At 57.9% G+C, this 12,834-nt stretch overlaps 1 protein-coding gene across 1 annotated transcript in view; it reads left to right on the top strand.

Moving 5' to 3' along the window:
• DCHS1 (dachsous cadherin-related 1) overlaps positions 1-12,586 on the top strand; it is a 34,892-nt gene extending 22,306 nt beyond the window's left edge. The window contains 17 exon segments of the mRNA XM_025459319.3: positions 152-1,177; positions 1,384-1,577; positions 1,786-1,882; positions 1,985-2,142; positions 2,348-3,212; positions 3,309-3,548; positions 3,638-3,660; positions 3,662-3,764; positions 4,405-4,614; positions 5,796-6,674; positions 7,246-7,359; positions 7,540-7,751; positions 7,843-7,997; positions 8,176-8,306; positions 8,420-8,703; positions 9,045-9,183; positions 9,517-12,586. Of these exon segments, the coding sequence (XP_025315104.3) occupies positions 152-1,177; positions 1,384-1,577; positions 1,786-1,882; positions 1,985-2,142; positions 2,348-3,212; positions 3,309-3,548; positions 3,638-3,660; positions 3,662-3,764; positions 4,405-4,614; positions 5,796-6,674; positions 7,246-7,359; positions 7,540-7,751; positions 7,843-7,997; positions 8,176-8,306; positions 8,420-8,703; positions 9,045-9,183; positions 9,517-12,128 (7,442 nt within the window). The 3' untranslated portion in view covers positions 12,129-12,586.
• Positions 12,587-12,834: the final 248 nt, after the last annotated feature.

Genomic DNA, 12,834 nt, shown 5'->3' with positions numbered 1-12,834 from the left:
ATCCTCTGCCAACACCTGCCCCTTCCCCTAATAGTTTGACAGATATGGGTGTGGACAGTGCTTAGTTAGCCTCCGTGGACTGTCAGAAAACAGAACCCCAACCCAGTAGGCGCCCCCCATCTCTTTCTTGACTCCTCTCTCATCCCCCTAGGTCGCTTGGGGTCTGTGACCCTTGCCCTATCAGGTGGGGATCCCCGAGGACTCTTCTCCTTAGATGGGGCCTCAGGGCTGTTACAAACACTTCGCCCTCTGGACCGGGAGCTTCTGGGACCAGTGCTGGAGCTGGAGGTGCGGGCAGGCAGCGGAGTGCCCCCGGCTTTTGCTGTAGCTCGGGTGCGTGTGCTGCTGGATGATGTGAATGACAACTCCCCTGCCTTCCCTGCACCTGAAGACACAGTGTTGCTGCCACCAAACACTGCCCCAGGGACCCCCATTTATACACTTCGGGCTCTGGACCCTGATGCAGGCATTAACAGTCGAGTCACCTTTACCCTGCTTGCTGGAGGTGGCGGGGCCTTCACCGTGGACCCCACTACAGGCCATGTACGGCTTATGGGACCTCTGGGGCCCCCAGGGGGACCAGCCCATGAGCTGGAGCTGGAGGCCCGGGATGGAGGCTCCCCACCCCGTACCAGCCACTTTCGACTGCGGGTGGTGGTACAGGACTTGGGGACCCGTGGGCTGGCTCCTCACTTTGACAGCCCTACCTACCGTGTGGACCTGCCCTCGGGCACCACCCCTGGAACTCAAGTCCTGCAAGTGCGAGCTCAGGCACCAGACGGGGGCCCCATCACCTACCATCTTGCAGCAGATGGGCCAAGCAGCCCCTTTGGCCTGGAACCACAGACTGGTTGGCTATGGGTGCGGGCCGCACTGGACCGCGAGGCCCAGGAGCTGTACACCCTGAAGGTAATGGCAGTGTCTGGATCCAAAGCTGAGTTGGGGCAGCAGACAGGCACAGCCACTGTGAGGGTCAGCATCCTCAACCAGAATGACCACAGTCCCCGCTTGTCTGAGGAGCCCACCTTCCTGGCTGTGGCTGAGAACCAGCCCCCAGGGACCAGCGTGGGCCGGGTCTTTGCCACTGACCGAGACTCAGGACCCAATGGACGTCTGACCTACAGCCTGCGACCACTGTCAGAAGACAGCAAGGCCTTCCGCATCCACCCCCAGACTGGTGAGCACTGGGGCCCGAAATCTGAGACCTCATAGCCTCATCCTCAGACTGATGAATACCCAGATAGAATCCCCAGACCACAGCCTTGAGGACCAGGACTGAGCCTGGACTTTCACCCTGGCATTCCCTCCCACACTCCCTAAACCCCAGCTCCTCATACCTAAACCCTAGCTGCCCCACACATGATCCCTATCCTGCACTCCCAGGAGAAATGACCACACTCCAAACCCTGGACCGAGAGCGGCAGAGCAGCTACCAACTCCTGGTGCAGGTGCAGGATGGGGGGAGCCCACCCCGTAGTACCACAGGCACTGTGCACATCGCAGTACTCGACCTCAACGACAACAGCCCCAGCTTCCTGCAAGCTTCCGGGGCTGCTGGCGGGGGCCTCCCTGTACAGGTATGTGAAGTGGCAGGACCGTGTCCTGAAAAAGTGTGAGAGGCAGTAGGGATCTCCCCATAGAGCTATAGATGTAAGTAAGAGAGATTGACCCTTGGAACAGGTGTGAGAGCAAAAAAAGGGGTGGTGGTGGTGAGGGGAACTTGACCCTGAGATGTCTCAAGAACAGGGGGGACACAGCTTTAGGTGACTTGCATGTCCCTATCAGGTACCAGATCGAGTGCCTCCAGGAACACTGGTGACGACTCTGCAGGCCAAGGATCCAGATGAGGGGGAGAACGGCACTATCCTGTACACGCTAACTGGTATGGGGGGTGGTGTGGAGAGAAGGGGGTTGGTGAGTGACAGCATGACCTGCCCTCTCTGGGACACCTGCCCTCAACCCCTCTTCCTCTGCCTGTCCCCAGGTCCTGGCTCAGAGCTCTTCTCTCTCCACCCTCACTCGGGGGAGCTGCTCACCGCAGCACCCTTGATCCGAGCGGAGCGGCCACACTATGTGCTCACTTTGAGTGCTCATGACCAAGGCAGCCCCCCTCGGAGCTCCAGTCTGCAGCTGCTGGTGCAGGTACGGCTGCCCTTGCTTACTAATCTACCCACTTCTCCTAGGCCACCGCTGTGGGCCCCTCCAAGAGCTACACTTTCACGGAGGCCTTGTGCCCTCTAGTCTAGTCGGGCAGCTCTCACTACCCTTACAGCTACCCAGCGCGCCAGCCCAGACCCCTTCTACCCGGGTCCTCCTGATTCTGTCCTTCCTCCTCGGTCCACGACAGGTGCTTCCCTCCGTCCGCTCGGCCGAGCCCGCCCCGGACCCCTCGGAGCCAGACCCAGCGGCCCCGGTGCCCGTCGTGCTGACGGTGACAGCGGCGGAGGGGCTGCAGCCCGGCTCCCTGCTGGGCTCGGTGGCGGCGCCGGAGCCGGCGGGGGTGGGCGCACTCACCTACACGCTGGTGGGCGGCGCCGACCCGGAGGGCACCTTCGCGCTGGACGCGTCCTCGGGGCGCTTGTACTTGGCGCGGCCCCTCGACTTCGAGGCGGGCCCGGCCTGGCGCGCGCTCACCGTGCGCGCCGAGGGCCCGGGGGGCGCGGGCGCGCGGCTGCTGCGCGTGCAAGTGCGCGTGCAGGACGAGAACGAGCACGCGCCGGCCTTCGCGCGCGACCCGCTGGCGCTGGCGCTGCCGGAGAACCCGGATCCGGGCGCGGCGCTGTACACCTTCCGCGCGTCGGACGCCGACGGCCCGGGCCCCAACAGCGACGTGCGCTACCGCCTGCTGCGCCAGGAGCCGCCCGTGCCCGCGCTCCGCTTGGACGCGCGCACCGGGGCGCTCAGCGCGCCGCGAGGCCTGGACCGGGAGGCCACGCCCGCCCTGCTGCTGCTCGTGGAAGCCACCGACCGGCCCGCCAACGCCAGCCGCCGCCGCGCAGCGCGCGTGTCCGCGCGCGTCTTCGTCACGGACGAGAACGACAACGCCCCGGTCTTCGCCTCGCCGTCCCGTGTGCGCATCCCCGAGGATCAGCCGCCCGGGCCCGTGGCGCTGCACGTGGTAGCGCGGGACCCGGACCTCGGCGAGGCCGCGCGCGTGTCCTATCGCCTGGCAGCCGGCGGGGACGGCTACTTCCGGCTCCACTCGGGCACCGGTGAGTGGGACGCGGAGGAGGTTGGGGCGGGGGGGGGTGCGGGGGTGTGCGGGGAGTGCCGAGGCTTCCTTCCAACCCGCCCTGCCGCCCGCGTAGGCGCGCTCTCCGTGGTGCGGTCCCTGGACCGGGAACAGCGAGCTGAGCACTTGCTGACCGTGGTGGCCTCGGACCACGGCTCCCCACCGCGCTCGGCCACGCAGCTCCTCACTGTCAGTGTCGCCGACGTCAACGACGAGGCACCCGCCTTCCAGCAGCAGGAGTACAGCGTCCTCTTGCGTGAGAACAGCCCTCCTGGCACTTCTCTGCTCACGCTGCGGGCCACCGACCCAGACCTGGGTAAGACCTGAGGGGATGAGTGGAGAGGGTCACTGGGCAAGAAGGGCTATAGCTACCCTCTGATCTCCCTCCATGCTGCCCCTCCTCAGGGGCCAATGGGCAAGTGACTTACTGGAGGTATCTCTGGAGAAAGCTTCTCCCTGGACCCAGACACTGGAGTTCTGACGACTCTTCGGGCCCTGGATCGGGAGGAGCAGGAGGAGATCAACCTGACAGGTACGCACTGACCGGACCCCAAAAGCCTGAGGTGTTGTAAGCACCAGCGTTACATGGGCAGAACCCCCAAAATACCTTCTAGAAGCTTCCACCTATTAGAGAACAGCTTGTTATATTTTTGGATCCTTTGGGGGAAGCAAGAGTTGGGTGGATTGCAAGGTGATCGGACTCCCTGGCTGTTGCCATTGTGATCACACAAACTCTGAATGCATAATGCCACAGTTGTGTCCTGTAGGATTCCCTCAGATTAGACTGTGGCCATCTAATAGAGAAGAAGCATATTGATAGTACCATAGAGGTTAAGTGACTTGTGCAAGCCAACACAGCTTGGAAGTGTTCGAGCCGGGACTTGAACCCACATCTTTTGATACCTCATTTACTGCCTTTTCTGTCACACTACCACTAATCTAAGATACATCTTGCATGTACTAAGTATGAGAAGTGGGAAGAAAAAAGTCTACTGACAAGTATATTTATGTGTACACGTACACACGTAAGCGCACACATGCTTGCGGAGCAGGGAGAGATGGACATTCTCTGGTTCATACACGCACCTGGGGAACATGTTGAGTGCCGTGTGTGTTGGTTTCTCCATGGATGGGAGCAGGCTATATATCTTACTGTTTTTGCTTCCCCATAGTGTATGCCCGGGATAGGGGCTCGCCCCCCTTGTTGACCCATGTCACAGTGCGAGTGGCTGTGGAGGATGAGAATGACCATGCCCCAACCTTTGGGAGTGCCCACCTCTCCCTGGAGGTGCCCGAGGGCCAGGATCCCCAAACCCTTACGGTGCTGCGGGCCTCTGACCCAGATGTGGGAGCCAACGGGCAGCTGCAGTACCGCATCTTGGGTGAGAACTGTCCCCACACTCACTAACCCAGCATCCACTTGCCCAGTTCTACTCCTTGTGGGCTTATGTCAGCCTCAGCGTGTCTGGGTTTCCTTTCTCTTGTCTTTGTCTTCTACGTTTTCATTCATGTATGTGTTTCTGAGTGTTTTTTTTCCTCTGCCTCTTTAGCCGATTATGTCCCTCTGTGTCTCTGTTTTTATTTTCCTGTTTCTTTTCTTTTTCTTTCTTCTTTCTCCCTATAGAGCACTTGTTCTCAAACTTTTTGGTCTTAATAACCCATAGTATTCTAAATTTCTGAGAACCTTAAAGGGTTTTTGTTTAAACGATATCAATATTTATTGACATAATAATATGATATAACAAATATGTAATATGAATTCATATTTATAATAAACACATTAAATCCATATTTATTATATTAGATACTAAAGCTGGGAAAAATTTAAAACGCCATTATAAAACAGCCAGTGAAGTACACTGCTTATGGTATTCCACATACGTACAAAGAAATATTAGGGCTTCAAATAACTTGTTGGAGAGTACTAAGATTGCAAAGATTATAGGTGTAACTAAAAGGAAGCCAGCAAAAACTGAATGAGTCTCTGAAAATACATGTTCACACTCTAAATTTTCTACCTACGTTCTATTTTTTTAAGATTTTATTTATTTATTCATGAGAGACACAGAGAGAGAGAGGCAGAGAGAAAAGCAGGCCCCTGCAGGGAGCCCAATGTGGGACTCAATCCCAGGACTCCAGGATCACACCCTGGGCGGGAGGCAGGCACTCAACTGCTGAGCCACCCAGGCGTCCCTCTACCTACATTCTAGAAGACCTAAGCATCAATAAACACACTTGCCGTTAACCATCCAAGTTGATATCACATGTCATGCAGTATTTGGACTCTACATTTGTGAGATTCTGAGAATTAAAATGGCATATAATGTTTTAATATTGCTATGAAACCAGTTTTGATCTTATTTACTCCCTGAGAGGAGTCCCCAGGCCACACTCTGAGAACAGCTGCTTTACAGTATCCTCCTTTACTGTCTGTGGTTCTCTTCTCTGCTTTTATCCCAGTTTCTCTTCCCTCTACCCCTTCCCATTTGCTGTTGCCTGTAAATCACCCTCCCTCCCATGGGCTGACACATCTTTATCTATGTGCACATGTACTTCTCTGCAGATGGGGACTCATCAGGAGCCTTTGTCCTAGACCTAACGTCTGGGGAGTTTGGCACCATGAGGCCACTAGACCGAGAGGTGGAGCCAGCATTCCAGCTGCGGATAGAGGCCCGGGATGGAGGCCAGCCAGCTCTCAGTGCCACCCTGCTTGTGACAGTGACAGTGCTGGATGCCAATGACCATGCCCCAGCCTTCCCTGTGCCTGCCTACTCTGTGGAGGTGCCTGAGGATGCACCAGCAGGGACCCTGTTGCTGCAACTACAGGCTCACGACCCTGATGCTGGGGCCAATGGCCGTGTGACCTACTACCTGGGTACAGGTGCAGCAGGAGCCTTCTTGCTGGAGCCCAGCTCCGGGGAATTACGCACAGCCATAGCCCTAGACAGGGAGCAGTGTTCCAGCTATGCCTTTTCTGTGAGTGCAGTGGATGGTGCAGCTGCTGGGCCCCTGAGCACCACAGTACCTGTCACCATCACAGTGCGTGATGTCAATGACCATGCACCCACCTTCCCCACCAGTCCTCTGAGGCTGCGCCTGCCCCGCCCAGGCCCCAGCCTCAGCACCCCGACTCTGGCTCTGGCCACTCTGCGAGCTGAAGACCGTGATGCTGGTGCTAATGCCTCCATCCTATACCGGCTGGCAGGCACGCCACCTCCTGGCACCACCGTGGACTCTTACACCGGTGAAATACGTGTGGCCCGCTCCCCTGTAGCCCTGGGCCCCCGGGATCGTGTCCTTTTCGTCGTAGCCACTGATCTCGGCCGTCCAGCTCGTTCTGCCACCGGTGTGGTCATTGTTGGGCTGCAGGGGGAGTCCGAGCGTGGACCCCGTTTTCCTCGGGCTACTAGTGAAGCCATGCTCCGTGAGAATGCACCCCCAGGTGGGTCCCTTCCCATGTCTCCCGCCTTTGTATCTTTTTTTTTTCGACATAAAAAGCATTTCTAAATTTATTTTTTTTCTTTTTTTTGTATATTTTTTATTGGAGTTCAGTTTGCCAGCATATAGTATAACACCCATTGCTCATCCTGTCAAGTGCCCCCCTCAGTACCCATCACCCAGTCACCCCATTCCCCCGCCCACCTCCCCTTCCACTACCCCTTGTTCGTTTTCCAGAGGTAGGAGTCTCTCATGGTTTGTCACCCTCTCTGACTTTTCCCACTCATTTTCTCTCTTTTCCCCTATAATCCCTTTCACTATTTTTTTATATTCGCCATATGAGTGAAACCATATAATGATTGTCCTCCGATTGACTTACTGTACTCAACATAATACCACCCTGAAAGCACCCGATCTCCTCTGATCTCAGAAGCTAAGCAGGGTTGGGCCTGATTAGTACTTGGATGGGAGACCAGCTTTGTATCCTTGAATGGGCTGGGGTTACTCGCTAAAAATGTGTCATAAACTCCCTCAGTCTAGTGCTAGCAGTCCAACCAATACCATCCTCTCTGCAGGGACTCCCATTATCTCCCCTAAGGCTGTCCATGCAGGGGGCTCAAATGGACCCATCATCTACAGCATTCTCAGTGGGAATGAGAAAGGGACATTCTCCATCCAGCCTAGTACAGGTAAGGGGCAGGAGCAGGGGCCCTGTGAGGGGACAGCTCCTGGGGGAGCTCCTCACTGGGCCCCAGAAGGCCCTGGTTGGGGAGAGGCTGCCCTTGAGGAAGGGGCATCAGAGAGGGAGGCTCCAGGGCAAGCAAGGGTTGTCTGTGATGCTTTTTGCTTCCCCTCACCCCCTACCGCAGGAGCCATCACAGTTCGCTCGGCAGAGGGGCTGGACTTTGAGGCGAGCCCACGACTGCGACTGGTGCTACAGGCAGAGAGCGGGGGAGCCTTTGCCTTCTCCGTGCTGACCCTAACCCTGCAAGATGCCAATGACAATGCTCCCCGCTTCCTGCGGCCCCACTACGTGGCCTTCCTGCCTGAGTCTAGGCCCTTGGAGGGACCCCTGCTGCAGGTGTGGGACGTGATGGGAAGATGAGGGGCAGGGCTGGCTGCCGGACTTGTCTGTGGCCAGCCCAGTGCCAGCAGCCTCCTTTTCCCACCAGGTGGAGGCAGATGACTTGGACCAAGGCCCCAGCGGACAGATCTCCTACAGCCTGGCTGCATCCCAACCAGCACGCGGATTGTTCCACGTAGACCCAGCCACAGGCACTATTACTACCACAGCCATCCTGGACCGTGAGATCTGGGCTGAAACACGGTAAGGCCTGGCTTGGTAGATTGCAAGATCCCAACATGGGTCCATGCAGTTTCAAGGCCTGCCCTGAATCCCTCTCAATCCCTAGGCTACATTCTCAGGTCTGTCGTGAGTCCTTCCAGCCCTGCCTGTGGTTCTCCCTTATCCCCAGGCCCCACCCCTGATTGTTTTCTGTGTCCAGGCTGGTACTGATGGCCACAGACAGAGGAAGTCCAGCCCTGGTGGGCTCAGCTACCCTGACAGTGATGGTCATCGATACTAATGATAATCGTCCCACCATCCCCCAGCCCTGGGAGCTCCGAGTGTCAGAAGGTGAGGACTCAGTAAAGCGAGAGGTACAAAGGGTGGTGGAGCAGCACATCCCCCCTCCTTGGGGCTCCAGGGGTGTCTAGGACCACACCAAATACTTGTCCCCTGTATTACAGATGCACTCTTGGGCTCAGAGATTGCACAGGTAACAGGGAATGATGTGGACTCAGGACCAGTGCTGTGGTATGTGCTGAGCCCATCTGGACCCCAGGATCCCTTCAGCATAGGTCGCTATGGAGGCCGCCTCTCACTCACGGGCCCCCTGGACTTTGAGCAGCGTGACCGCTACCACCTGCAACTGCTGGCACATGACGGGCCTCACGAGGGCCATGCTAACCTCACGGTGTTTGTGGAGGATGTCAATGACAATGCACCTGCCTTCTCGCAGAGCCTCTACCAGGTACTGATGCCCCTAGATGACCCCACACCTGAGCCCAGGGTTGTTCACGTTGGAAGGAAGTGCCAAGGCCAGAAGGGTCTGAGGTGGGATGGATGTTGGAAATGACCTGGGGATGGGAGGGTCCCATCTCTAAGTCAGCTGTCTGAGTCCTAGGAACTGTGTCTAGGTTCTTCATCCTGTGCCCAGAAATGGAGGAAGGTGGGCAGTTTGAACACCGAGTATGGGCCTCAAGCTGGCATGGATGCCAAGCAGGGTTCATGGGATCAAGCTCCAGAAATAAGCTAAGTGGACAGTAGGGCAGCTGGGAAATTTGGCCATAAACATTTGTTCTCACCCCTCAGGTGACACTGCTTGAACACACACCTCCAGGCAGTGCCATTCTCTCCGTCTCTGCCACTGACCAGGATTCGGGTGCCAATGGTCACATTTCCTACCACCTGGCTTCCCCTGCTGAGGGCTTCAGTGTTGACCCCAACAATGGTACGTTCTTCCCAGGATCTGATCCCTTATCTTTGCCAGCAGTGGGCCATATTTTGACCTCATTCCTAGAATCTCTTGCCTGAACCCTTAACTCCTGGATCTCTGACCCAGTGAGAACATTTCCCCTGCTTGTCTCTATTTTAAGCCCCATCCTGACTGCATATCTAGAAGCCATTTCATGAATCTTGGAGACCATTTCATAAACTCCCAGCACACAGACCATCCCCTAGAATCAGACTTCCAAGGCCATTTCCTAGGCCCCGAAGGATCACCCTATGCTCACCTATAGCTTCTGCTGAATGCATATTTCTCTCCATTCCCTTCTCATCGCAGGGACCTTGTTCACAACAGTGGGAACAGTGGCCTTGGGCCATGAGGGGCCAGGAGTGGTGGACGTAGTACTGGAAGCACGAGATCATGGGATGCCAGGCCGGGCAGCACGAGCCACAGTGCATGTGCAGCTGCAGGACCAGAATGACCACACCCCTAGCTTCACATTGCCACACTACCGTGTGGCTGTAACTGAAGATCTGCCCCCTGGTTCCACCCTGCTCACCTTGGAGGCCACAGATGCCGATGGAAGCCGCACTCATGCCACCGTGGACTATAGCATTGTCAGTGGTAACCGGGGCCGAGTCTTCCAGCTGGAACCCCGGCTGGCTGAGACTGGGGAAGGTGGTGGACTAGGCCCCCGGGCACTGGGCTGCCTGGTGCTACTTGAGTCTCTAGACTTTGAAAGCCTAACCCAGTATAATTTAACTGTGGCTGCAGCTGACCGGGGGCAGCCACCTCGCAGTTCAGCTGTGCCTGTCACCGTCACTGTGCTGGATGTCAATGACAACCCACCTGTCTTCACTCGAGCGTCATACCGCATGGCAGTTCCCGAGGACACACCTGTTGGAGCTGAGCTGCTGCATGTGGAGGCCTCTGATGCTGACCCGGGTCCTCATGGCCTTGTGCGTTTCACCCTTAGCTCAGGCGATCCTTCTGGGCTCTTTGAACTGGATGAGAACTCAGGTGCCTTGCGACTCGCCCGCCCCCTGGACTGTGAGACCCAGGCTCGACATCAGCTTGTAGTGCAGGCTGCTGACCCTGCTGGGGCACACTTTGCTCTGGCACCAGTGACCATCGAGGTCCAGGATGTGAATGACCATGGCCCAGTCTTCCCGCTGAGCTTGCTCAGCACCAGCCTGGCAGAGAACCAGCCTCCAGGCACTCTTGTGACCACTCTGCATGCGATTGATGGGGATGCAGGAGCTTTCGGGAGGCTCCGCTATACCCTGTTGGAGGCTGGGCCAGGGCCTGAGGGCCGAGAGGCATTTGCACTGAACAGCTCAACAGGGGAGTTGCGGGCACGAGTGGCCTTTGACTATGAGCACACAGGAAGCTTCCAGCTGCTGGTGGGTGCTGCTGATGCTGGGAATCTCTCAGCCTCAGTCACTGTGTCAGTGCTGGTGACAGGGGAGGATGAGTATGACCCAGTGTTCCTGGCTCCAGCTTTCCACTTCCAAGTGCCAGAAGGTGCCCGGCGTGGCTACAGCCTGGGTCATGTGCAGGCCACAGATGAGGATGGAGGTGCCGATGGCCTGGTGCTCTATTCCCTTGCCACCTCTTCCCCCTATTTTGGTATCAACCAAACTACAGGTGCCCTGTACCTTCGAGTGGACAGCCGGGCACCAGGCAGCGGAACAGGCACTTCTGGGAGTGGAGGCCGGACACGGCGTGAGGCACCACGGGAGCTGAGGCTGGAGGTGGTGGCACGGGGGCCTCTGCCTGGATCCCGGAGTGCCACAGTGCCTGTGACCGTGGATATCACCCACACTGCACTGGGCCTGGCACCTGACCTCAACCTGCTATTGGTGGGGGCTGTGGCAGCCTCCCTGGGAGTTGTGGTTGTGCTTGCACTAGCAGCCCTGGTCCTAGGCCTGGTACGGGCCCGTAGCCGCAAGGCTGAGGCAGCACCTGGTCCAATGTCACAGGCAGCACCCCTGTCCAGTGGCTCTCTGCAGAAGCTAGGCCGAGAGCCACCCAGCCCACCACCCTCAGAACACCTCTATCACCAGACTCTCCCTAGCTATGGTGGGCCAGGAGCTGGAGGACCCTACCCCCGTGGTGGCTCTTTGGACCCTTCACACTCAAGTGGCCGAGGCTCAGCAGAGGCTGCGGAGGATGACGAGATCCGCATGATCAACGAATTCCCAAGAGTGGCCAGTGTGGCTTCTTCCTTGGCTGCCCGTGGCCCCGACTCAGGCATCCAACAGGATGCAGATGGACTGAGTGACACATCCTGCGAGCCACCTGCCCCTGACACCTGGTATAAGGGCCGCAAGGCAGGGCTGCTGCTGCCAGGTGCAGGAGCCACTCTGTACCGAGAAGAGGGCCCACCAGCCACTGCCACAGCCTTCCTAGGGGGCTGTGGCCTGAGCCCTGCACCCACCGGGGACTATGGCTTCCCAGCAGATGGCAAGCCATGTGTGGCAGGTGCACTGACAGCCATCGTGGCTGGTGAGGAAGAGCTCCGTGGCAGCTATAACTGGGACTACCTGCTGAGCTGGTGCCCTCAGTTCCAGCCACTGGCCAGTGTCTTCACAGAGATTGCCCGGCTCAAGGATGAAGCTCGGCCATGTCCCCCAGCTCCCCGTATTGATCCACCACCCCTCATCACTGCTGTGGCCCACCCAGGAGCCAAGTCTGTGCCCCCTAAGCCAGCCAGCACAGCAGCAACCCGGGCCATCTTCCCACCAGCCTCTCACCGCTCCCCCATCAGCCACGAAGGCTCCCTATCCTCAGCTGCCATGTCCCCCAGCTTCTCCCCTTCACTGTCTCCTCTGGCTGCTCGCTCACCCGTTGTCTCACCATTTGGGGTGGCCCAGGGCCCCTCAGCCTCCGCACTCAGCGCAGAGTCCGGCCTGGAGCCACCTGATGACACGGAGCTGCACATCTAGCTGTGGCCCAGGCTGGGCCCCGACCTGGGATGCGCACAGTGTCCCCAATGCAGGCCCCATCTGAGCCTGCCCTGGGCAGCCTCGGACCATGATTGACCACAGGGGAGGCCAGCTCCCCATCCTAAACTCCAGTGGGGGCAGGTCCCACATCTCACCCTGGTCCTGTCAGAGCACCAGTCAAATAGAGGTCCTACTGGCCACGGACCTGGGGCCAGGTCCAATGTGGGGAGAAATATGAAGGAGGCAGCAGCTCTGGGTTCTCCTCAGTGAGGGCTTCCTGCCTCGTGCCAGCACCCTGAGGTGGAGCTGAGACTTTATTTATTGGGGGGTAGGGGGAATGGGGGAGGCCCCTCCAACCTGTTTGGGCCCAGCTCCTTTGGGTTCCACTAACACCCCTGCCCCTGCACAGAACCAAGTGCCAATTCTCACTCTGGAGCCTTAATAAACTGCAGTTTGTATCTAGTGTCCGGCTGTATTCTGTGGGGGCCATTGGGATGGGGGACGATTGCAAGGCACCTGATGTATTGTGGACACCCTAGAGAGGCACAGAGGGGTGGTGGGCATGGGGCCTCTAGGGTGGGGATGGCCCTGGGAGCCTAGCCTGAGGCTGACCTCACATCTCTGCAGCGGGCCTTTCCCTCTCACAAGGTCCAGGAGGCAGACAGGGCTTCCTTGTGGCTGGGATCTAGAGAGGGATTGGCTGGGT

The sequence above is a fragment of the Canis lupus genome, chromosome 21 (assembly GCF_003254725.2).
Source record: "Canis lupus dingo isolate Sandy chromosome 21, ASM325472v2, whole genome shotgun sequence".
In the NCBI taxonomy this organism is placed as follows: Eukaryota; Metazoa; Chordata; class Mammalia; order Carnivora; family Canidae; genus Canis; species Canis lupus.
The sequence above is the reverse complement of the archived record's forward strand: the minus strand, read 5'-3'. Positions and strand labels throughout refer to the sequence as shown.